This window comes from Panthera onca, chromosome F2 (assembly GCF_046562875.1).
Source record: "Panthera onca isolate mPanOnc1 chromosome F2, mPanOnc1 haplotype 2, whole genome shotgun sequence".
NCBI lineage: Eukaryota > Metazoa > Chordata > Mammalia > Carnivora > Felidae > Panthera > Panthera onca.
In genome coordinates, this window is record NC_138356.1 from 82,120,025 (window position 1) to 82,141,783 (window position 21,759).

Consider the following 21,759-nt stretch of genomic DNA (forward strand, 5'->3'; position numbering starts at 1 on the left):
GCCGGCCTGGACCACGGGCACCCCTGGAGGAGCACAGTGGGAGGAAGCCAGAGGACAGGCAGGATCCCCTCCACCTCCCAGGCCAGCAGGTGCAGACCCAGCAGCCAGGGAGGGGCAGCCCAGGGGGCAGGGGCCAGGCACACCCATGCACTCTCCAGAGAGACCCCCTCTGTGGGTAGATGCAGGAAATCCGGGGTCAGAAGACAAAGCTGAATTTGGCTACCCAGAAACAGGGTGGGGAGGGGCATCCCCAGGCACCTGGGCGCTGAGATTGGGGAGCCTGGGCTCCTGGCCAGAGCGGTGCCTGGCCCGACAGCCCTCACAGGGCTCCTGGCTGCAGCCTGGACAGATGCCAGGGCCCAGGAGAGTCTGGGGCAGGGCTACCCAGCAAGGTTCCTTTCCCCAGCCCCGCCCCTCCCCACCCTACCTTCCCCTAGCCTGCAGGAAATGGAAACTCAGAGCTCCAGGCTCCTCCCCGCCCTCCTCACCCAGCCCCACCCTACCTCTCTTTGCTCCCACACTCAGCCTGCCCCTCACCAGCCTCCCACCTCCCCAGGCAGGGGCAGCAGGAACCAGGGGAGCCACCAGCTTCTGACCCCAGCCCTACAGGGACTTGGTCCTTCGACCCAGAGCAGAAGGAGTGCTGGGCCTGAGGGCTATCTACCCAGGAGGGCAAGTGGCTCCAATACCCAGCCCAGGGTATAATACTCTTACCAGGAACAGAGCACAGGGCACACAGATATCCCACCACTGCCCCCAGCGTCCAGTCCTGACCACGGTTTTCAGGTTTCAAGTCCACTTGCCAGCTCCCTCTTGCCCACCCCACCACTGCCCACCTATCTCAACTCAGCATCTAGCTACTCCAGCAAGGTGGCCTGATTTACTGTTGAGCGAGCAACCCAGCGAACAGATTCTACCTGGGGACTCAGAGCTCCGGGGAATCGTCATCTGTGACAACAGTTGCCAGTGTTTCTGGGGGACATTCTGATTTCAAGCTCCTTGAATTCTTTTTCTTGTTTTAAATTTTTTTATTTTTATTTATTTTTTTTAAACATTTATTCATTTTTTGAGAGAGACAGAGAGCAAGTAGGGGAAGGGCAGAGAGACTGGGAGACACAGAATCCAAAGCAGACTCCAGGCTCTGGAGAGAGCACAGAGCCCGATGCGAGGCTCGAACTCACAAACCATGATATCGTGACCTGAGCCGAAGTCAGACGCTTAACCGACTGAGCCACCCAAGAGCCCCTAATTTCTTATTTTTTAAGTAATGTCTACCCCCAACATGGGGCTCAAACTCACAACCCCGAGATCGAGAGTCACATGCTCTACCGACAAAGCCAGCCAGGTGCCCCTTCTTTTATTTTTAATGCCAGTCTGACCCACTCAGGTGAATCACATACTCCCTGCCCACTGAATCTCAATCAGGCTGCCCTGATGGGCTTCTAGATCCTTCTGCAAGGCACTGGTTGGGACTGGGTCTTCTTCCTCTTGTTGCCCCACTGGGGCAGATCCCTCCTCCTGCCCTACTTGTCTGGGGCTATCCCTCCCTTGGGCGCAATCACCGCATTACCACTTGGCTGTGCATGTAGGCTGGCTGTCCCTTTCGGCGGCCATGATGACGAGGACACATTTGTGCATTTCAGTGCCCATGGCCGATCTCAGGGATCCCTGGAGATGGGCCAGAATCCTGAGTCCCCACACTGACCACTGTCCCACCCTGCCGGACAGTGTTCCTTGGACTCTGGACACGGGCACAGCAGGGTTCTGGCCAGCCTCGGGGCAACCTGGGTGGGGAGGCGGGTGTGAGACGCGAAGTGAAGGGACTCCATGTTAGAAAGGCTCCATGTCCGTTTCTTTTCGGCCCCAGTTACTCATGCATCTGAGTAAAAGAAGCCATTCCCACTCCAAGGGAGAAGCAAGAAAACTAATCATTCTGAGTTTCGTCCTAGCCCCCAAACACCTGATAACGTCTGAAAGAACAGGATCCCAAACACATTCCAGGACATTAGCTTGGAACAAACCTGGGATGACACCAGCCATCAATACCCCCACCTTCAGAACTCTTGGAATAACACCCGTCGTTCACCTGACACTGGCCTCTGATGGGACTCGACCCTGGATCCCTGAAGGAACACACACCCTGGACCCCTTTCCAATACGAACCCCTGACTCCCCGTGACGAGGAGACTCCCTCTCCTTCCCGAGTCCCTGAGCCCCCGGCTACTCCATCCCTCAGTTCCTCCCGGCTCCCGCTCCCGTTTGATTTCTATCCTGCATGAAACCTAGGACCCTCTCAGCTGGTCCCTCAGGGCCCCTCTGGGTCCTCAGACCCGGCCTGTCACATCGAGCGGACTCTGACCTGCCTCTCAGGGGCGTCCTGACCTGGCTTCAAGCCACCCCCCTCCCCAGCCCCATCAAAGAAGCCCCAGGGTGTGACCATAGACCCTTCCCCAGGAGCAGACCCCGCAGACCCCAAACACATGGCCGGCAGAGGGTGAGTGAGCACGGGGCAGGGTGGCCAGGGGCTTCAGGAACAGGTGTCTTGCTCACCCACTCACCAGGCCCCTGCCTGCCCAGCCAGGTTCTCCTGTGCCCACCTCGACCCGACCAGCCCTGGTATCCCATCCCCAAGTCCCAGAGACCCAGGTGCCGGTGCCCACCCCACGTGCCTGCTCCTACAGGCCCTCACCTTCCCTGTCCAGACCCATTCCTCCCTCTGGAGGGTGCTGCCTTCCTCCCAGAACCAGACTGACCTCCCTCCCTGCTTCTTGTCCTGACCTGTCCCGCCGGAGGATCAACTTCCCACATGGCCCTGCCTCGCCCAGCACAGGAAGAAGTGGAGGACGTGGGGTGGCCGTTCCCTTCTCAGCCTGGAGGGCAGCCAGCTGTGAACTTGGGAGAGCCCTCTCCCTGCCGTGCACCTCAGGGTGGGGCCATCCGGCAGGGAGCCCCCCACACTAGGACCCTGCTGGGAGGGGGACTCCCAGACGAGCAGCCACAGGCTGTCACACCCAGGGCAGGAAGGGTTGGGAACACGCGTTTATTTGAGGCACCAAGGCAGCAGGCAGACTCCAGTATGGGGTGGAGGGAGGGGGTGGGGGCCGCGGCTGGAGTTGGGGGTGGGAACCGATTCCTGGGTCCAGCAGTCAAGCCCAGATGCACTGGAACCCCGTCTTCCAAAAGGCTACCCTTAAAGTGGGGCGTAGAAATGCCAGAGAAAATAAGTTCTGGTGTGGACTCGGGGAGCTCGGCGGCTGCTAATGCCGGATGCCTGGCACTTATCCCACACACACACGGGCCCGGACACGGCCACACACTCGCACACACGCCACAGGGGCACCCGGCACACGCGTCCACACAGCTGAGTTTACACAGTCACCTGTGGCAACAGCACGCTTGCCCTTCTGGGACGCAGTGGCAGAGAGCACATCTTCCACACCACCTGGGGGCAGACACAGCCTGGACGGGGCAGGGCCTGGGGCTGACGTGTGCCTCCTAGAGTGTCCCCAGGACTCAGTTCTGACTCTGGGACCCTCAGGCTCCAACCCTCATCCCTTCCCAGGTTCCCCGAGGAAGGTCACGTCACTGCCTGAGAAGTGAGGGCAGCCGGCCCCTCTTAGGGCAGGTGCAGGCCTGGGGGCCTGACCAGGGAGGGGACCGAGGGCGGGGAGGGCTGGGAGAACTGGGATCAAGCAGGGTGACGAGTCAAAGGAAGAGGGGCCGGGCCTTCCTTCCTGAGCTGGGGGAGTCTGGGCCGGCTGTAGGGTCCCAGCGGTCAGGGCCCAAGCCGCTGCAGGGCGGACAGCAGACTGAGCAGGAGCCCGAGGCCCAACACGGCGGCACTGGCCCTCAGCCCCCCGCCGGCCGTGCTGATGTTGCACAGGAAATTCTGGCAGCAATAGGTGCCCACAGACGCCACGCCGAGGTTGATGCTGGGGCTGGGGCAGATCGGGGAGCAGCCCTTGTTCAGGGTATGGCCGAAGTCCACCAGGTTCCCTAGGCGGGAAGACAAGGCTGTGAGGGTAAGGGCAGAGGGCAAAGTCCCAGGAAGCGGGGAGAGGCCGGCCGCCGGCACTCACGGATGCCGGCGGAGGCAGGCACCGGGGCTCACCGATGCCCAGATCCCGGCAGAGGCAGGTACCGGCACTCACCGATGCCGGCGGAGGCAGATACGGTCACGCAGTAGTTGTCCGAGTCCGAGCAGATGGTTGGTTTTAGGCAGTAGAAATTACTGTTCTGATTCGTGCAAGAGAAGCACACCAGGGAGTGAGCTGCAGAAGAAGGGGGGCATGCTGTAGGTGACACCTGTCTCAAGCCAGGGAACCTTCCCTTCCAGTCCTGAGCCAACACCAACACCCAATCATTTGCAGATGCTAACAGAGCAATGATCACATTCCAGACTCTGGCTGGAGACCCAAAAAGACAATGAATGACTGGGGACCCCGATCCTGAAGGGACTCCAGGGCCACCCAAGTGCACAGTGATGAGTGTGTTGGGGGCAGAACCCAGGCCTCCAGGGGGAGCAGGAAGCATGACCCCCCGCTTTGCTGGGGGAGAGGCCCCGCTAGGCCTCCTAGAACAGGTCCCACGGGAACTGGCCTGAAGGACCCCTGGGCACTGCTCAGGAGAGAAGGTGGAGAGAGAGTCGGGGAGGAAGGCCCAGCTCACTCACAGGCCTGGGGCCCCAAGGACATCTCACCTTGCTCCACACCCAGAAGGGCAGCCAGCAGCACGGGCAGGAAGACCTTCATACTGGAGAAGACAGGTGTCCCGTCTGGGGTCTCACAAAGGCAAAGAAAGTGGCCCTGCCTGGAAAGACATCTGGTTGGAGGACCCGGGCTGCGTGCCCCACGCCTCCTTCCTCCCAGTGGAGCCAGAGCCCCTGGCCCTGGAGCCAGGCTGCCCCCATTGTGCAGATGGCAGGGGGGGCCTGCCAGCTTCCAGCAGCAGAGCCAGCACACAAAGGGTCTTTCTGTTCCACTCCTGACCCACCCCTCACTCGGTGCACAGTCCTCCTGGTTGGGACCCCCCCCCCCCCCGCCCAAGCCTGTGCTGCTTGCGGATGGGGCCAGCTGAGGGAGCTCATTAGTCTCAGGACCAAACAGAAAGGGAGGCCAAAAGAGTGGCCCCCTGGTCGTGGTCCTGGGGGAGAGGACATAGTGGCCAGCGATATTAGCCAGGCTGCATCCAGAACCTTCCATGAGCCAGCTCCATTCCTGACACGGGGTCTCAGGGGCTGGGTGGGTGCACGAGGCACACTTAGCTGAGCCCCCACCTCCAGCCGCTTCTGTGCTGAGGGCGCGGGGTGCTTTCCATTCTGTGTGTTATTCAGTGCTGAAGTCAGCGAGCCCAGGAGTGTCTGTCCTTCCCCCATTCTGTGCCCAAAAAACAGGCTCAGGAGTCTGTGGGGGCTGCCCGGTGCCTACACCAGGACCCTCTTGTGGGCAGGGACCAGTGGCAGTGGGTGGAGAAAGCACTCGGAAGGTGACCAGCTGGCGTTCTGGCTCTCCGTTCTGCAGGAGGCATGGTGTGGGAGGAGCTGCCTGGTGCCTTCTGCTGGGGACAGCCATGGGCGGGGGATGGGCATTCTAGGCCTGGGAGCTGGTTCCCAGGCACTGGGAGGAAGGAGAATATCAGAGAGAGAACAGCACCCCCCCCCTCCCCCCAGCCTAGTCCTGGGTCTGGGCTGACATCTTGGGGTCAGGGACAGGAGCTGCAAATGCCCAGAAACGGTGTCATGCCCAGCGGGGGCTTGATCCCAGATCCAGACAGTTCAGGGAGGAAGGAGCCTCCCTCGTTTCCTCTTCTAGAAAGTAGGGTTTGGGCATGGAGAAGCCCTGAGCTGTTCTCAAGGAAGCTCTGGAATGCCCGGCCACCGTCCCCACTGTCCACTGCCAGGCACCCAATCAAACAGGCCCCACTGGGCTGAGTCCAGGCACTGGCTGGAGTGGATGGCAATTAGCAGGGTCCAGCAAAAGGAGCCCTGAGAGTGACCAGTGGGCTTCTGGGACAGCGCCATCTGGGACCCAGACTGCCTCCCCCAGGCTCATGGGCTGATTTCTGACAAAGCCAGGCACCCCGTGACTGGGGGCCAGCAGAGAAGTAAGAGCTAGTCCTCGCCCCCAGCGACGGGAAGGGGTCAGGTGGATCAGCGTGGGGGGCGGAGGCTCCTGGGCTTGCAGAATCTTTGGCAGACAAGAAGCTTTCACGCCTCCCCTGGGTAGGCTCCAGTTCCAGGGGTCCCCCCGGGGAGGCCAGTGCATTCTCCCCATCCCACCGGCCCGCCAAGATCCCAGCCCCCTTCCCAAGTCAGGAAGGCTGCCCCTCCCCAGTCCCCTCGGGAGCGATGGTGGGGAACCTGGAGCTGGGTGACGGGCCCCATGCCCGGCGCAGCTCTGGGTCACCCAGCCAGGAAGGGCGCCGGGTGGCGGTGTGCGCCCGCTCCAGCCCGGATCTCGGGGGATATTCGGGAAGACTGGGGGAGGGGAGTGGAGGCTCAGCCCCCTGGCACTGGGCCCACCCCTAAGCCCCGACTCCCAGCCTCCCCCGGACCCTCCGGCGTCTCCCCCGGCACCCTGCTCGCTCCCCCTACGCCCTGCCGGGCGCCGAAGGGGTCATCCCTGCTTCCCCGCCGGGATCCGGGCCCCGCCGACTCACGCGGGGCAGACGCAGGTCCACGGCCTCGCCGAGCTGCCCGAGCCTGGCGCCCAATCGCACGACACTCCCGGACTCCCGGCAGCCGAGCGGGCGGGGAACGGCGGGCGGAGTCGGCGCTCCGGCGGGCGGGGGGCGCAGGGGCGGGCAGGGGGCGGAGTCGCCGCTCCTTCGGGCGGGGGGCGGAGTTATCTTTCCGGCGGGCTGGGGGCGCGCGGGGGGCGGAGTCGACGTTCCAGTGGGCGGGGCGGGGGCGGAGCCGGCGCTCGTGCGGGCGTGGGGAGCTCGGTGGGCGCGCGGGGGTCGCGGTCGGCGTTCCCGCGGGCTGGGGGTGGGCGCGGAGGCTGGTCGGGGTCGGCGTGCTTGCTGGAGGCGCGGGGGACGCGCGCGCAGCGGGAGAGTCAGAGTTCCCGCAACCGGACGGGGCTGGCGCGCCCCCACCCGGACTCCGAGCCCTGGCCCAGGGAGGTGTCGCTGGCCCGCTGGACGCAGGCCGCTGGACATCGCGGGGCAGCCGGGCGACGCTCCGCGAGCGTGTGTGGGCGGGGGCGGCCCCTCTCCGGGAAGGCTCGCGTCGCTTCTGCCCAGTGCGGTGGGAGCGTTTCCGACCCTGGGGCCGGCTGAGGGCGGCGAGGAGGCAGGGACCTTGCCCCTGGCACGTCGCGCCCTCTGCTCCGGGCTGCCTGTGGTCCTCGGCTCCCGGCCTCGCCTCGGGGCTGAGCCGTGAGCTCTCCCGTGGGTTGGGGAGGGAGGTCGGAGGGGGGCAGTGGTGGCGGGCCACAGGGATCCCCGGCGACGGTCCATCTTTGCTCGTTCTGGACCCCTTTTTCCTCTGGGCGCAGGGCCGCTTCTTATGTGGCTGCGCCCCCCTGGGCCAAGACACTCCGCCAGGATGCTCTCAGGCCCCCAGCTCACTCTGCAGCCGGGGTGGGGCGGGTGGGGGGGTCCGTTCCCAAAGCCAGCCTGATCTGACCTCCCGGCCAGAGCCTAGGGGGCCGTTAGAACAAAGCCTGATGGCAAAGCCTTTCATGGGTCCTCTCAGTAGATAGTCCCTGGCTGGACCTGCAGCACCCCCCCACCCCCCGCCGTGTCCCTGCATCCTGCCTGCCATTGGCCAGGGAGGGAGACCACGCACAGCCCACGGGGAGCTGAAGATGCTGTGTTTTGCCCACAGGCCAGGGCTGCCTGGCCCTCCTCGCCTCCTCCCTTTGCCGGTTTCTTCCTCTTCTTGTAGAGACCTGCAGTTTGCTGAGTCTCTGCCACCTTCTTGTTTTTGAAATATACTTCACACATTCACAACACACTTCCGGTGGGGAGCTATGGCACCTGGCCTTGTCTCTCAGCCTTTCTCGGTGGCACCTGGGTGACAGTGGAAGAGGGCCCCAGAGGAAGAGGCTTCTTAACTCTATAGTTGGGGAGGGGTGGGGGAGGGAGCTGAGACAGAATTGCAGAGTGGCTGGGATGGAGCTGGATGGGAATAGGGACCCTATAATGGCACCGGACACGTGGGAAATGTCTGGGGGTGCATTAGGCACCCTGTGAGTGTGCAGGGCGGGGATATGAGTGGATGTGTGGCTGGTGTGTATGAGTATGCATGTAAGTGTGTGTGTGTGTGTGTGTGTGTGTGTGTGTGTGTGTGTGTGTGTGTTTGTCTTCACAGTGTCAGGATCAGGGTCAGACCTTGCCTGGTTTTCCGTAACATCCAGATGACGTGGGAGAGATCAATTTGGGAAGACTTTGGGGGCTCTTTCCTTGGAGGCTGAAGGTGGGGCTCTGTGTGTGTCACAAAATGTCCCCAGCCAAGGAGTGGTGGCATCTGTGGGGTTCCATGTACCCCAGGGACATGCAGTAGGTTCCTCTTCTGGATCTGACCTCTGGAGGGCAGGATGGGGGCCTTGGTGGCACCTTCTCATCCTTTCCCCATGCAGCACCTTGCTGGTATCTTAGTCTCAGCTTTGGGCTTATCCTGGAAGGGGGAGTGTGAAGTTCCTTTGGCATGCAGGGCCCGTTCCCACCTTCCTGGAAGGGAAATGGATGAATCTCGGTCCCCACAGGAGGCATACACGTTATCTTGGCCCTGCCCATCCGTTTGGGCATGGGCCACTTCCTTGTTGATTCCCTCCAGCAGGTCAGCCCTTGAGGACAGGGGAATTCGTGTGCCCAGCACCCAGACCACCTCTGGCCCATGGCGGGTGCTCACCCATGGTGAGTGAAAGCAAAAGTAGACTCTGCCTTGAGACAGGACCCTGTGATTCAGAGGGCTCTTGTGTGAACAACTGACTCACAAAATGTCCCCAAGGTCACTGCCACACGTCAGCCAGGAGACTCCAATATCCTTAAAAAAATGCAGACTCAAATCTGAACACATGTGGCCAAGCCAGGGGGTTTGTGCAATGCCGGATGATATAATCTGTGGGGTCCTTTGGGAAACCGGGGTGGGGAGGCCAGGCTGGCTCCCTCCAAGCTTGCTCTCAGTATGTAGTCAGTTGGGCAAGTCTGAACAGGTGGGGGTCGTGGCCATGCCCTGGAACCCATTCCTCCTGAAGGAGACCCCGCATCCAGGGGCTTGGCATACCCGGGAGCTACCGGCCAGAGGGGTTCCTTGGGCTCAAAGTGATGGCAGGAGGGTTCCTCTAATAGGCCTGCCCACCCCCCTCCCCGTGGCAGGCTGCTCACGCTCCCTCCTTCAATCCAGAACTGTGGGAGCCTGCTTCGTGTACATTGGACACCCACCGGAGCGGTCGGGTGTGTATCCACCTGCCCGAGGGTCTGGCTGTGCCTGTGACTCCTCTGCGTCTGCTTCCCTTTCTTGGGCTTGTCAAGAACTTTGAGTTTGCAAACTGTACATTTCCTGGGTCAGCTTCCTCTCCCCTACCCCACCCCCAACCCCAGCACAGACTGCTTTTTCTTTCCCTGTCTTAGTTCGCCCCACCTCTGATGGGGCAGACGCTGTCCTGAGGAGGGCCCAATGGGTAGAGGGAGGTGGGTGCAGCCCTGGCGAAATGTCCCCCCACATGGGCACTCCCTGTGAGCTGGTGCCTTCTTACCCTGCAAAGGGCCCGGGTCCCCACTGCAGCTGCGCCTGGCCCCAGCATCCAGCACCCCACCACAGGCCTGCCGGCTCCAGGGTCCCCACGCTAGCCGGGTTGGTCCAAAAGGCTCTGCTGTGACCCCTGAAGGGATGACCGAGTGAAGCGGTGGGAGAGTCCACACAGCACAGAGGCCCAGATGCTCCGGGACGGAGACGGAGTGGCATCCACGCAAGTGACCCAGCCCTCCCGCAGTCAGGCACATTTAGTTTTCCAGCCTTGGTTCCCGAAGTCCCTGGCTGAGCCCAGAGAGAAGGAAGGCCGGCACTGGTGAGTACTTCGGAGGCCTCTGGTCACCGCTGCTGACGGAAGCTTGGTCAGTGCCCTGGGAAGGTGGCATCCCCCAGCTGGGTAGGGGAGTAGGAAGGCCAGCAGGCAGGAGCAGCGGGTGTTGTGCCTCTCCCAGGGTGTACGTAACCTTTCCTATGTGCTCTCGGGGGAGTTTTCTCCTGGCCGGGACTGCTGAGGCTTGGGTTATGGGCCCTTTGAGTTTGGGGGGGGGGGGGGCGCACATTTGCTGCTGGATGTCTCCCGTCCTGTCCAGGGTCTGGACCCAAGTGTGAACGTGGTTAGGCAGGTCCCGGTTGGGTCCCTGGCCCAGGAAGGCGGCGTCCTGAACTGGGAAGGAATGGTGGCCGTTGCCCTCACCAGTGCAGAAGAGGTATCCATAGGGCCACTCTTGGGACCTGAGCTAACAGGAACCTGGCTTGGGGTGCTGAGTCTGCAGAGGTGGCTGTGGGGTGCAGAGAGCGTAAGAGGTGGCATTTTCCGGCATTCTGCCATCTCATTGGAAGAGGGAAGCACCCATCCCCCGCCCCCGGGTGTGTCGGGCAGCCACGGGCTGCCTGTCCGTCTGTCTGCGGGTGCTGTTCCGAGGCTGCTGGCGGGTGCTGTTGGCCTCCTTGGGCCCCAGCATCAGCCTCTCAGTGGCCCCGTGCTCCCACCTGGGGCTGCCCACCCTGCCCCGGGGCCTGGGGACTCCTACTGCTCAGGTCCCTGCTTAGGGGTCCCGTGGGAAAGTGTGCAGGCCCTGGCCCCCCTCTCCTACCACCTTGTCTCATGTAGGGGCAGAACCCGGGCTGGGAGCCAGCCACGGAGGTCTTGGGCTGGGCCCTGCAGGCCTCTACCACTCTGGGGCTCTAGCTGGGTCAGAGGCAAGGCCACGTGTGGCAGTGGGGCCTCAGCGTGTGAGGAGAGCAGCCCAAGGGACTGGCAACTGCTGTGTGGCTCTGTACCCCTGCCTTATCTCTGGGGGCCCAGCTCCGCATCTCCCAGTGGAGCCTCAGCACACCCCTCTCAGGCTGGTTCCCACTTGTCTTGGAGTCCAAAGCGCTACTGTGATTTCAGAGCATCTGCTCCAACCACAGGCTCCCACCTCAGTGCCTTTGCACATCTGTTCCCAGTCCCGGAACAGGAAGTCTGCCCCAGGCCTCCTTGGCCTGCACCCTTGCTTCTCTGCTCAAGTGCCCATATCGGGGCGCTCTCTCCCCTCCTGCTGGGGTGGTCCCTGCCGCTCCCCCCTGACATCCAGTACTGCCTGGGAAGTACTAGGTGCTCGCTCGGTGAATACCAGACGAGTACATTTGAATGGAAACACAGCTTGAAAGCTGGTGCTGTGGGTAGAAAGTCACACCTAGAATTCAGAAGTGTGATGTTTGCAAGAATAGCACTGCGGGGGTGGGGGGTGGGGGGGTTGGCAGGAGGGAGCGCTGCAGGAAGGGGTGTTGGGGCCACAGTCTGCGGCTGCTTCACACACAAGACTGCAGGCTTCCTGGAGGCACAAGCCAAGACCCTCCTCAAATGACCTTGTGGCCAGCTGGGTGGAGCCTCTGTGACTGTGCCTGCGGAACGCTGCGCGTCAGCAGACTCAGAAGGGCTCTCGGATGGCGCGCGTGGGAATCAGTCGCAGGATTTGTCACAGAGCACCGAGAAGCCCCCTTACCTAGATGATGGCTGTCCCAGGACAAGTTAAGGATCTTCAGAGTGAAAACTTTCTTTTATCTTTTAATTTCTCCAAGTTAAGGACATAGGGCAGTGGCCGATAGAGAAGCTGGGGTCCGACAGGCCCACCGGGGCTGGGGACCTGGAGGCTGATATTTGTTGACGGTTGATGGAGACACAGAGGGCAGGGGCCTCCCATACAGCAATGCCTGGGGAGCTCCCCACCCGAGCGTACCTGGAAAGACACTACTGCCTATTTGGCTTTAAAAGGTCCTGGCCTGGTCTCAACTAGGCAGTGATCAGCCAGACCCCGCGTGCCACCAAGTTCTGGGCCCTCCAGTGGTGTTGCGTAGCCCCTGGTGGGGGCCTCCTGCACAAGGGGGGTGGCCTTGGGAGGCTCCCTCTGTCACCAGCCTTTGGGCCATATCCCAGTCCCCGGGGCTCGACGGGAGCCAGGGTCACAGGGGGTCATCAGCATGGGTCAGAACATTGGCCCAGAGGACTGCCCGCCCCCCACACTGCCCCCCTTCTAGCCAGCTTCCCCCTCCCTCCCAGCCCCAGGGGAGCCCTGCAGAACCTGGGAGCCTTCTTCCCCTCCCCACCTCCAGGAAAGCCCTGCCCAGAGGGACCACCTCCAGCACCGCCCCCTCCCTCAGCCCCCCCCCCCACCCTTTCCCTTGCCTCTCCCTTACCCCCCCCCCCCCCCTGCCCCGGCCCCTTCCCTTTCCCTGACCCCTCCCTGTTTCCCTGCCGTAGGCTGTGGTCGGTCTGATCCAGCTGGGTCTCCATTTTCCTGGACACTCTGTGGATTCACTCACATGGTCTGGGGACAAGCCGGCTTCATCCTTTCCCTGCTGTCCCTGCCCTGGGCCCCGGTCAGGACCCTTCAGGCTGGCCCAGCGGATCTCCCCAACTTGAGTGTTTGCGGTGTGGGAAACAAAGTCAAAAGAAAAAAGTAAGTTCCCTTACTGCCTACAGCCCAGCGACAAGTCCTTGAAACAGGCAGAGTGGCATTCCTATAGGAGCTGGCTGCCTCCATGATGACACTTTGCTCAGGGCAAAAGACAATCTTATCCCGACCCCCCAGGATCCCGTAAGTCTACTTTAACATATAAAAACTCCTTTGGAAACTTCCTTTATCTCTACCCCCCAAGATATATGCTGGCGATCATCCTCCCCCGATTATGGCCCCTCATATACATCTGAAGGAGACTTACTCTGTCCCTAACCCCGGCCCAACCTGACGGTATATAATCAGTCACCGGTCACAACCCCAGTGCAGCTCTTCCTGCCTACGGGTCCCGTCCCCGTGCTTTATTTATTTTTTTTTTAATTTTTTTAAAGTTTTTATTTATTTTTGAGACAGAGACAGAGCATGAGCAGGGAAGGGGCAGAGAGAGAGGGAGACATAGAATCTGAAGCAGGCTCCAGGCTCCCAGCTGTCCGCACAGAGCCCGACGCGGGGCTCGAACTCACGGACCGTGAGATCATGACCTGAGCCGAAGTCGGACGCTCAACGGACTGAGCCACCCAGGCGCCCACCCCCCCCACCCCGTGCTTTAATAAAATCATCTTTTTACACCGAAGACGTCTCAAGAGTTCTTTCTTGGCTGTCAGCCCTGGAACTCCCCCGCCCCCAACAGAAGCCCATCACTGGGGCACCTCCCCTCTCACAGGAAATCTGCTTTGAGGTAGGCAAGGCGCCCTGGGGGCTGGGAAGAGCCCTCCAGGGAGAGACCGGCTGCAGTCCGGCTGGGGGTGGGACCCTGTCCGCGGTCCCTGCAGCTCTGCCTGGTGGGTGCCAGGGGCCCACTTAGGTGGGAGAGTGTGTGTGGCTCTGAGTTTGTCCAACTCCAGCTGGCAGGCTGGGACTGACCCGCTGCCACCCCAGCTGAGGGGCAGGAACCAGCCATCCGTGGTCCCTGGGAGCCCAGGCAGCTGGGGGCTGGACGTGCCTCTCACACAGACAGAGCCTCACTCCAGACTTTGACTTCAACATGACCCTACAAACAGCCAGCGGGGTGGCCCATCAGAGGAGGCTTCCTTGGGCAGCGATGGCCTGGCTTCGGCGCCCTTTGGTGCCTTGTCTTCCCCGGAGCTGGCTCCAGAGCTCCATCCGCCTTGTGCCCCTGGGCAGCAGCCACGCTTAGCCCGCAAGGGCAGCGGCTGCGGGCCCCGGGAAGCCTCTCTGACCTTTTGCAGACTGGCCTATTTGTCAAGTTTCTGCGAGGAAACGCAGAAAACACCCCGCGGCGTACCAAATGGGAAAGGAGGTGAGTTGGGCTGTCCCCCGGCCCAGGGGGTAAGGATAGAGTCCGCCCCGCCAAGAGAGGGCGGGTTCCCGGAAGCCCAAAGGTCCCGCCTCGGCCCCTCTCCTCACACCCTGCCACCAACCGCCCCTCCATCCCTCAGGCCAACTCCCTGTGCCAGAAGGGAAGAGAAGGGAAGGGGAGGGGAGGGAAGGGAAGGGAAGGGAAGGGAAGGGAAGGGAAGGGAGAGGCGGGGGAGGGGGGAAGTGGGGAGGGGAGGGTGAGGAGGGCTGTCAATCTGGGTGCTTCGGAAGCAGACCCCAGGGGAGAGTGAGAGGTTCCGGAGAGGGGTGCTCAGGGGCTCTACGAAGGATACGGGAGGAGGAAGCAGGGAGGAGGGGGGCAAAGCCTTCTGGCCCGGTGCGGGGAGGGCAGGAGGGAGGCCTGGGAGAGGGGCGCCGCTCTGGAGGGCAGCTGGGGAGCGCCCGTGGAGGAGCAGGTGGGTGTGGGGCAGGGTCCCCGAGGATCTTTGAGCCGTTCACACAGCTCATGACTTTGGGTCCTTGAGTTCCCCGACACCCCCGGAGCCAGGCGTCAGTCTGGGCCCGGGGAGGATTCTCTCTGGGCCAGGGGTGGGATTCAGGCCGTGGCGGAGGCCGGCCGCAGTCCTGCCCTTTCCCGGGGCGAGGGGGGGGGGGGGGGGCACGAGCCTCCCCCACCCCTCCAGGAGGCTGGTGCCTTAGTGAGTACACCTTTCCACATTTGTGACCCAAATCCTATACATGTATCTGCAATATATATATAAATCCTCCTATCCTTCCTGTGTCGGGGCACTCGGTATTTTCTATTCTACCCAGTTCTGTCTCGCTCCACTCTATTTTTGTATTTAAAACATCTAATCAAAAGCCCCTATTACTGATGTCACATCAGCCTGGAAGGCACCACAAAAGCCCCTAGTTCACGACACTCATCTTTCAGAAGGCTTATGAGGCCCTTCTTAGAGGAAATCGAGTTGCCTAAGTAATTTCCGTTCGTGAAAGAAACGGAATGTTCAGTGCAGATGAACTTGACCTGAGCTGTGGAAGCGGCGCCTGGCCCCGCTGTGAAGTGCGGGTGGCCTCCTGGAGTCCCACAGGCGCCCCCCACACCTGGGGACCCTCCGAGGGGTCCCCTGTGCCCTTGAGCAGAGCAGGCGGCGAGCAGGCGGCGAGCGGGCTGCAGGAAAGGAGCCCCGCGGGCGCGACCCGCTCCTGGGGCCTCCCAGGCTCCGCGTCAGCAGCGCCTCCTCTCGCACAGGAGCTCGGAGCCCGGGGGAGCGCTGACTCGGGTCCGCGGGTCCACCCAGAGATGGGCAGAGGGGGGTCAACTCCTGGGGCAGGAGGAGGGGGGCGGTGGGAGCCTCTTGGGCGGGGGGAGGGAAGAGAAGCTGAGGGGTGGGGTGAGGCAAGGATGGGCAGACACAGCCGGGGAAGAAGAGGAGCACAGGCCTGGGGGCGCCCGGACCACGTGGGCGGGTGGGGAGCCTGCGCTGAGTGCGCGCACGCGCGTGCACGAGCGGATGAGCCGCAGTACCGGTACGTGCCTGTAGGGGGAGCCAGGTAAGAAGACTTAGCCCACCTGTAGACTCTTCGTCTGCCCTCCGAGGAAAGCGGTGCACCCCCTACCGGGTGCAGCAAAGGACAGGGTTCCCCACCTCCCCTCTCTTACAGCATTCGCTTGAGAAAACTTGTCCTTGTGAATTCTTTCGCTGCCCCTTGGAGATGCATTTCAGTCTCTCCAAGAAGGGACTGGAGGATGGGCTGTGAGAGCCGATGGTGGGTGCTGTCCCCCAGGCCTACTCCTTCGTCTGGAGACTCCGAACCAGGGGGCTGCCCCTGCGTGGCGGGTGAAAGGTGAGGTTGCCAGCGCCCTTGCCATCCCTCCCATGCACCCACACTCCGGTTCAGTGCTGATTCAATAATGTAATTTGATGAAGTTTTGGGGTGATGGTGGAGTGGTCTGTAGCCGAAGACCAAGAAAGAATTCTTGAGGACGTCTTGGTGCAAAAAAGAGTGATTTTATTAAAGCACGGGGGCAGGACCTGTGGGTAGGAAGAGCTGCACTGGGGTTGTGACAAGTAACTCATTATACACCCTCAGGTTGGGAGGGGATCAGGGATAGAGTCTCTAAGGTATTTTCGAAGCAAGGTTTCCAGGACCTTGAGGGGCTAACCGTTGCTACGGAAACACCATTTATTACTGTTTCATAAACCTCACTCGCGAGGTTTCAGATGCATATCCAGGGCCATAAGCTTGGAGTATGATTGCCAGCATATATCCTGGGGCAGTTGAGACAAAGGAAGCTTCCCAAGGAATTTTTATATGTTAAAGTAGACTTACAGGAGGGGGGATTGGAGGGTGTGGGAGGGGGCCAGGACAATGTTAAGCCAAGGTTCCCTTTTGTCCCCAGCAAACTGTTATCATTGAGGCAGCTGAGCTCCTAGAGGGAGGTCACTCTGCCGGTTTCAAGGACTTGTCAATGGGCTGTAGGCAGTAAGGGAACTTAGTTTTTATTTGCCTTAGTTTTCCACATCACCATGGCAAGCACTTAAACCCCTTTCCTTTGTTCTTGGGCAGCCAGGAGTGTCTGAGGAATATCCCACAGATCCCACCGGGGAGTGTGGGAGGTGCCAGCCTGTATTTTGCCCTCAGCGACGCCCCCCCCCCCCATGCTCCCTCATCATATCCCCCTGAACAATTTTGACCCTTAAATCTTTCAGGTTGCTGAAGGTGGAAGGTCTCATCTTCTGTAGCTTCTTCCTGCTGAGAAGGGGTGTAGAGACGTCCCTACCTACATGGGTCCATATCGGTCAGGTGAGGAATGCATGAAGGAATCACAAAAAGCAGAGGCAGCTGAATCCAACATGGACAGTAAGGTGGTGTCTCTGTGGGTAAGGATCGTCTGTCGTCGAGAAGCCATTGCAGCGATGGGATCTCTGCACCAAGCAAAAGGACACGGGAGAAAACAGCAAAACCTAATTCGAATGACTAGAAAGATTAGCTCGAATAAAAGTTCTTTGGTAGTTGACAAGCATCCTCCAGTCCAAGAGTTTAACCAATCGTCAACGGAAAGAGAGGGATTGCGTAAAACATCACTTTGAGTATTCGGGTCAGTTAGAAATCCCGAAACATTTGTGTGGTCGTCTGGAACGCACACACAGCACTTTGTTTTTGTGAGAGTGTAAGTTCCACGTTGTGCGGCAGTTAGAACATCTAATGCCATTCTATTTTGTAGAACCGTTTCATGCATTTGGGTTATTTTAGTAATTAATACTATAATGTTAGCTTGAGAGTCATTTAAGGCCTTCACCGTGTAACAGACGGTGTATTGCCATCCTATAGACTCTGTTTTGTTCAGTAAGCAATCAGATCATTAATAAGAAGTATTGTTTTTAGAAACAAGAAAAGTAGAGGTTAATAGAGCAAACTACAAACCCAGGTCCTCCCTGTGCTGCCAGTGAGATTTTTAGATGTCTGGCTTGGAGCCTCCTCAGATGAGAGTGAGAACAGGCAGCAGGAATCAGATGGGTCTTTCTGGTTTGTAACTCAAATGCCTGTGGTGGTCCTTTTGAATGGCCCATTGTAAGAAGGAATTGTTAGTACAAATTGGGAGAGGAGAATGAAAAGGAAAGATACAACATCATAAGAGAAGTTTGAGGTCTTCCACAGGCTCGAAAGAATAAGAAGGCACATTAGTTTGCTCATTGACTTCCTGGAAGGGGGGTACAGGTTTTACTTAGATACGGGAGCCCATGAAGAGTGCCCCTGTAACTTACTGCAGTGGGAGGACATAATATGACCCAGTAAGGGCCTTCTCATTTTGGAGTTAAGTCCCCTGCTGTATTAGACTTTTAATCCTTTACAGAAACCAGGGATGGGTTTCTAGTAACTGTCAGATCAGGTTTAGGGAGGACATGGTTTGCCTATTTAGAGGTTTATGAATTAACCCAGCCTCGAGTGAATAATAAAGCACTGTAGTCTTCATCTATTGATAGGTTGACAGTGAGAAAAGTCTTTGCATACGGTTGTTCCAGGAGTCTATCCCACTTTCCCGTTGTTTAAATAATCCTATGCCCACGGGGTCTTATTATTACCCCCACAGAACAACAAGCACAGAAGATTTTCTATACATGAAATATTGTGACAATTTTTCTGAAGTTTACATCAAGCCGTCTAGTTTAGGCCAACAGCAAACATTTAACGACAATCAGAGCTGGAATTTAACATCCATAAAGGTGTGTTATTGAAACAGCGTTTCTCTCTAAAAACTCTCATTTCCAGAGACAGCCAAATCAAGCCTAATTTGTTTGCAAAACAAGTCCAGTTTTAACAAACTTGGCCTAATGATTTGCATAAGCTCAGCAGGAATAGTCATTGATCATAGGGATCTTTTCAAGTTTGCTTTGCTGGAACCTTTTATAAGGAATCTCCAGGTTGAAATTTTAGTAGCCTCTCCAGGCCGGAAGCGAAGCCAAGTACTTCCATCGACAGTCCTGCAATACGTGTAGACTTGGGCGAATTGCTCTCCACGAGGTCCCCAATGTATTCTGAAGTCCCTGCACCTGCCAGGAAGGGACATTTTTTACCCACCTTGTGAGGTTGCTGGGAACTCTGTAAGCAGGTATCAGGCCAACATTTCCAAGGGGCTTTATGGCTCCATGTTTCATAAAGCCAACCTTAGATCCTTAGAGCTGTATGGTCATATCCGAGTCTATGCATGACTCTCATATATGACATTCCAGTCAAAGCCTTGGTAAAATAACCAGTATTTCCAATGGTGTCCTGGAGACCAGATTCTTACAAGGAGAACAGATTCTTATTGGAATTATGCAAACAATTGTAATTGCCATGAAAGAAAGAATACTGTGAGAGTTTTTGAGTTTCAGAGGGTTTAGGCAGAGAGAAAAGTTCAACGCTTCAGTTTGATGACATTTTTTAGATATCTTAAGAGAAAGTTTGAAGAAGGGTTTTAAAAAATTTTTTTAAATGTTTTATTTATTTTTGACAGAGAGAGAGAGAGACAGAGCATGAGCAGGGGAGGGGCAGAGAAAGAGGGAGACACAGAATCGGAAGCAGGCTCCAGGCTCTGAGCTGGCAGCACAGAGCCCGACATGGGGCTCGAACTCACAGACCGCGAGATCATGACCTGAACCGAAGTCGGATGCTCAATCGACTGAGCCACCCAGGCTCCCCAAGAGAAAGTTTCCTTAATCTGGAAGAGCAAACATTAGAGAACCAGCACTATTTCAAACAAGAGTCACAAAACTATAATCTTCTTCAGTTCATTTAGTCCCATGTTCCTAATTCTTGTTTAATTTGAATGCAGCTTTTTAGTTCTGCCCATTTTAGTATTAATCTTAAAGATGCCAAATACCTGTATTTGTCCTAAAAAAAAAAAGTCCTTTTCGTGAATCTCCTTGAAGATGAAATATGTTTTGTGAGAGAATAAGAACAATTATAAATGACAAAATCTCAGAAATGGACATTGTTAAAGATCTGATAAGAGGGGCGCCTGGGTGGCGCAGTCGGTTAAGCGTCCGACTTCAGCCAGGTCACAATCTCGCGGTCCGTGAGTTCGAGCCCCGCGTCGGGCTCTGGGCTGATGGCTCGGAGCCTGGAGCCTGTTTCCGATTCTGTGTCTCCCTCTCTCTCTGCCCCTCCCCCGTTCATGCTCTGTCTCTCTCTGTCCCAAAAATAAATAAAAAACGTTGAAAAAAAAATTTAGAAAAAAAAGATCTGATAAGAGTTCATTATGATGCAATTGACAAGGGAATTCAGTTAATTGTGACACATAACACTTCAATAATCAGAATATCAAGTGAGGGCCTTATACCAAAACCTTAAAACTTTAGGAATTGCATATATATTCGGGCAGTTGCAGCATTTACCTGTGCAATACAACCTAAGGTTTACCATTGTACAATGGTGCTTTTCCCAGTAACTCAGCACCCCGAATAAAATGCCTAATTGGTCGAAAAAATTTCATTTACAATTTAAATCTTGGCAGTTTGTTAAAACCTTAGAAAGTTGTAAAGCACATCCTAAATAGGGTTACAGATCATTAAAATCTTAATTTATTTACCCAACATGGCAATAAGAGATCTTAAAGGCAAATATGTGTCATTCTATGTTGCTAGCAAAACCTAGCTACTTAAACATTGAGAAGTTTTAACTTTAACTAATCAAAGACCTGATAAAAAGGAAACCTAAAATTAAAAAAAAAAAAAAAAAAAGGAGGAAACCTAAAGCTTTGGTTTTCCTGGCAGACAAAAGACAAAACAAACAAACAAACAAACAACCTTTGTTTACATTGTCTTATCAAGAGCAGATCAACAGTCCAAGAAAACTTTGTCTTTTGAACAGACAGACAAGCAGAATTTCAACCTTAGGCCAGTGTACTTCCAAAATTCCATTCATCTCAACCTTAGACCATCCTGAGCACACATAGAATTCCTTTCCAAAGATTTCCCTTCATGAACCTTCTACAACTTTCCTTTGCCTTCAAATTTTGTCCCAAGCCATTTCTCTCCAACCAACCAGTCTCATTTAGGACAAAATTATTTTCTTTAACCTTCAACCAAAAAAAAATGTATTTCCATTCATTTTATCTTTCTTACACATCTCCTACTTTCCTACATACAGGGTTGCTTTCCTTATTTCCATCCGTCTTAAGTATACTTAGCAGAATATTAACTTAGAAACCTTAGTCCCCAAGGAAAACTTAGGAACCAATCATAAACTGTTACACCAGCATTCATTAGATAGTGAATTCATGAGTCAATTAAGCACAAAGCATGTTTTTCAATAGACCCAAATAGTCTTAGTTTCTCTGCAATAAGTCAAAAGCAGATAAACCTTATGTTTAGTAATCCATGCTTTACTAAAGCACTCCGTTCGGTTTGGAAAAGACCTAGATGTCCAAAGAATTTGCTCTCATTTGTCATGCAAACTTTAAAGCAAAATTTTAAAGTTTCAGGTTACCAAAGACTTTGGAAGCTATCTTAACAATTACCCATGAAAACTTTGAGAGAGACAAAATTAACCATTATTTTAAGTCATCTTTTTGCCAACAAATTGCAACAGAGATAACATGAGCTTATTTGACCTTTAGTAAACCTTGGTAGAATAAAAGTTTCGTATTTAATGCTGATAACTCTAAAGATAAGTCTATCTTAATTAAACCAGCAAACTTAAATTAGTTTAAACAAATATGTTCAACTTGGGTCCACTTAAAAGACAATCTGATCCCCGTTGTCCGTTTTTGCCTGGGACACTGTGGGCAAATCTGAAGTGGGCGGTCCAAGGGGTGCTCTTTGCTCCTTGACGTTGAGGGTGAGAGGAGGAGCCAGGGGTGCCTGAGACACTGAGGGTGGTAAAGGAACCAGTTGTGCAGGCTGCACCCAAGGTGGTGCAGAAACAGGAGGAGGGGTAGGGAGAGCAGAAGGCAGAAAGGGAAAATTTCCCAGTTCTAACCTTGTCAGCTCTGTCAGAGGCACAGATGCCACGGTTTTTGTTCTGCCAAAGTGGAAATAGACAGTCCATGTCAGGCTAGAGAATACAGGGAACTTTCCCGAAACAAATGGAGTTTCAGTGGTGGCTTGGGAATATTCCTTAAAGTCCCCTTCCTGAGGTAGACTAATCACAGTTGGCTCCAATTATCATAGTCATTAACCCAGGAGATGAATGAGGGAGAGGTCCTCACATCTATTAGGGGTAAGAATAGAGAGTCAGTGTTCCCTTTATTGGGATGGCCTGTGTTTCCTCCAGCGACCTGGATTTACTTGGACG

The 21,759-nt window shown here is 56.6% G+C and overlaps 1 protein-coding gene and 1 long non-coding RNA gene across 4 annotated transcripts; one reads left to right on the forward strand and one right to left on the reverse strand.

The window, feature by feature from the left end:
• Positions 1–3,026: 3,026 nt before the first annotated feature.
• LY6E (lymphocyte antigen 6 family member E) lies at positions 3,027–6,785 on the reverse strand. 2 transcript variants are annotated; one of them, XM_060611456.2, is made up of 4 exons: positions 6,658–6,785; positions 4,700–4,809; positions 4,152–4,271; positions 3,027–3,996 (listed from the first exon to the last, which is right to left on the reverse strand). In XM_060611456.2, the coding sequence occupies exons 2-4, from the start codon at positions 4,749–4,751 to the stop codon at positions 3,776–3,778; spliced, it is 393 nt and encodes a 130-aa protein (XP_060467439.1). In that variant the 5' UTR covers positions 4,752–4,809; positions 6,658–6,785; the 3' UTR covers positions 3,027–3,775. The 2 variants fall into 2 exon arrangements, with proteins under 2 accessions (XP_060467439.1, XP_060467438.1); XM_060611455.3 differs by lacking the exon at positions 6,658–6,785 and adding an exon at positions 5,276–5,603.
• A 939-nt stretch (positions 6,786–7,724) lies between these two features.
• On the forward strand, positions 7,725–14,122 carry LOC132664596 (uncharacterized). 2 transcript variants are annotated; one of them, XR_013553375.2, is made up of 4 exons: positions 7,725–8,192; positions 8,783–8,859; positions 9,322–10,013; positions 12,441–14,122. It is a non-coding gene; the product is annotated as an uncharacterized LOC132664596 (long non-coding RNA). The 2 variants fall into 2 exon arrangements; XR_013553374.2 differs by having other exon boundaries at positions 7,725–8,859.
• The last annotated feature ends 7,637 nt before the right edge of the window (positions 14,123–21,759 follow it).

Bases quoted from the DNA above. Each gene is read 5' to 3' on its own strand.
- LY6E (XM_060611455.3), bottom strand. From the start codon at position 5,316: ATGGAAAGCACCCCGCGCCCTCAGCACAGAAGCGGCTGGAG. The intron at 4,810-5,275 runs GTGGGGGCTCAG...ATGTCTTTCCAG, and splicing joins CAGCACAGAAGCGGCTGGAG to GCAGGGCCACTTTCTTTGCC. The intron at 3,997-4,151 runs GTGAGTGCCGGT...CTTCCCGCCTAG, and splicing joins ATCTGCCTCCGCCGGCATCG to GGAACCTGGTGGACTTCGGC.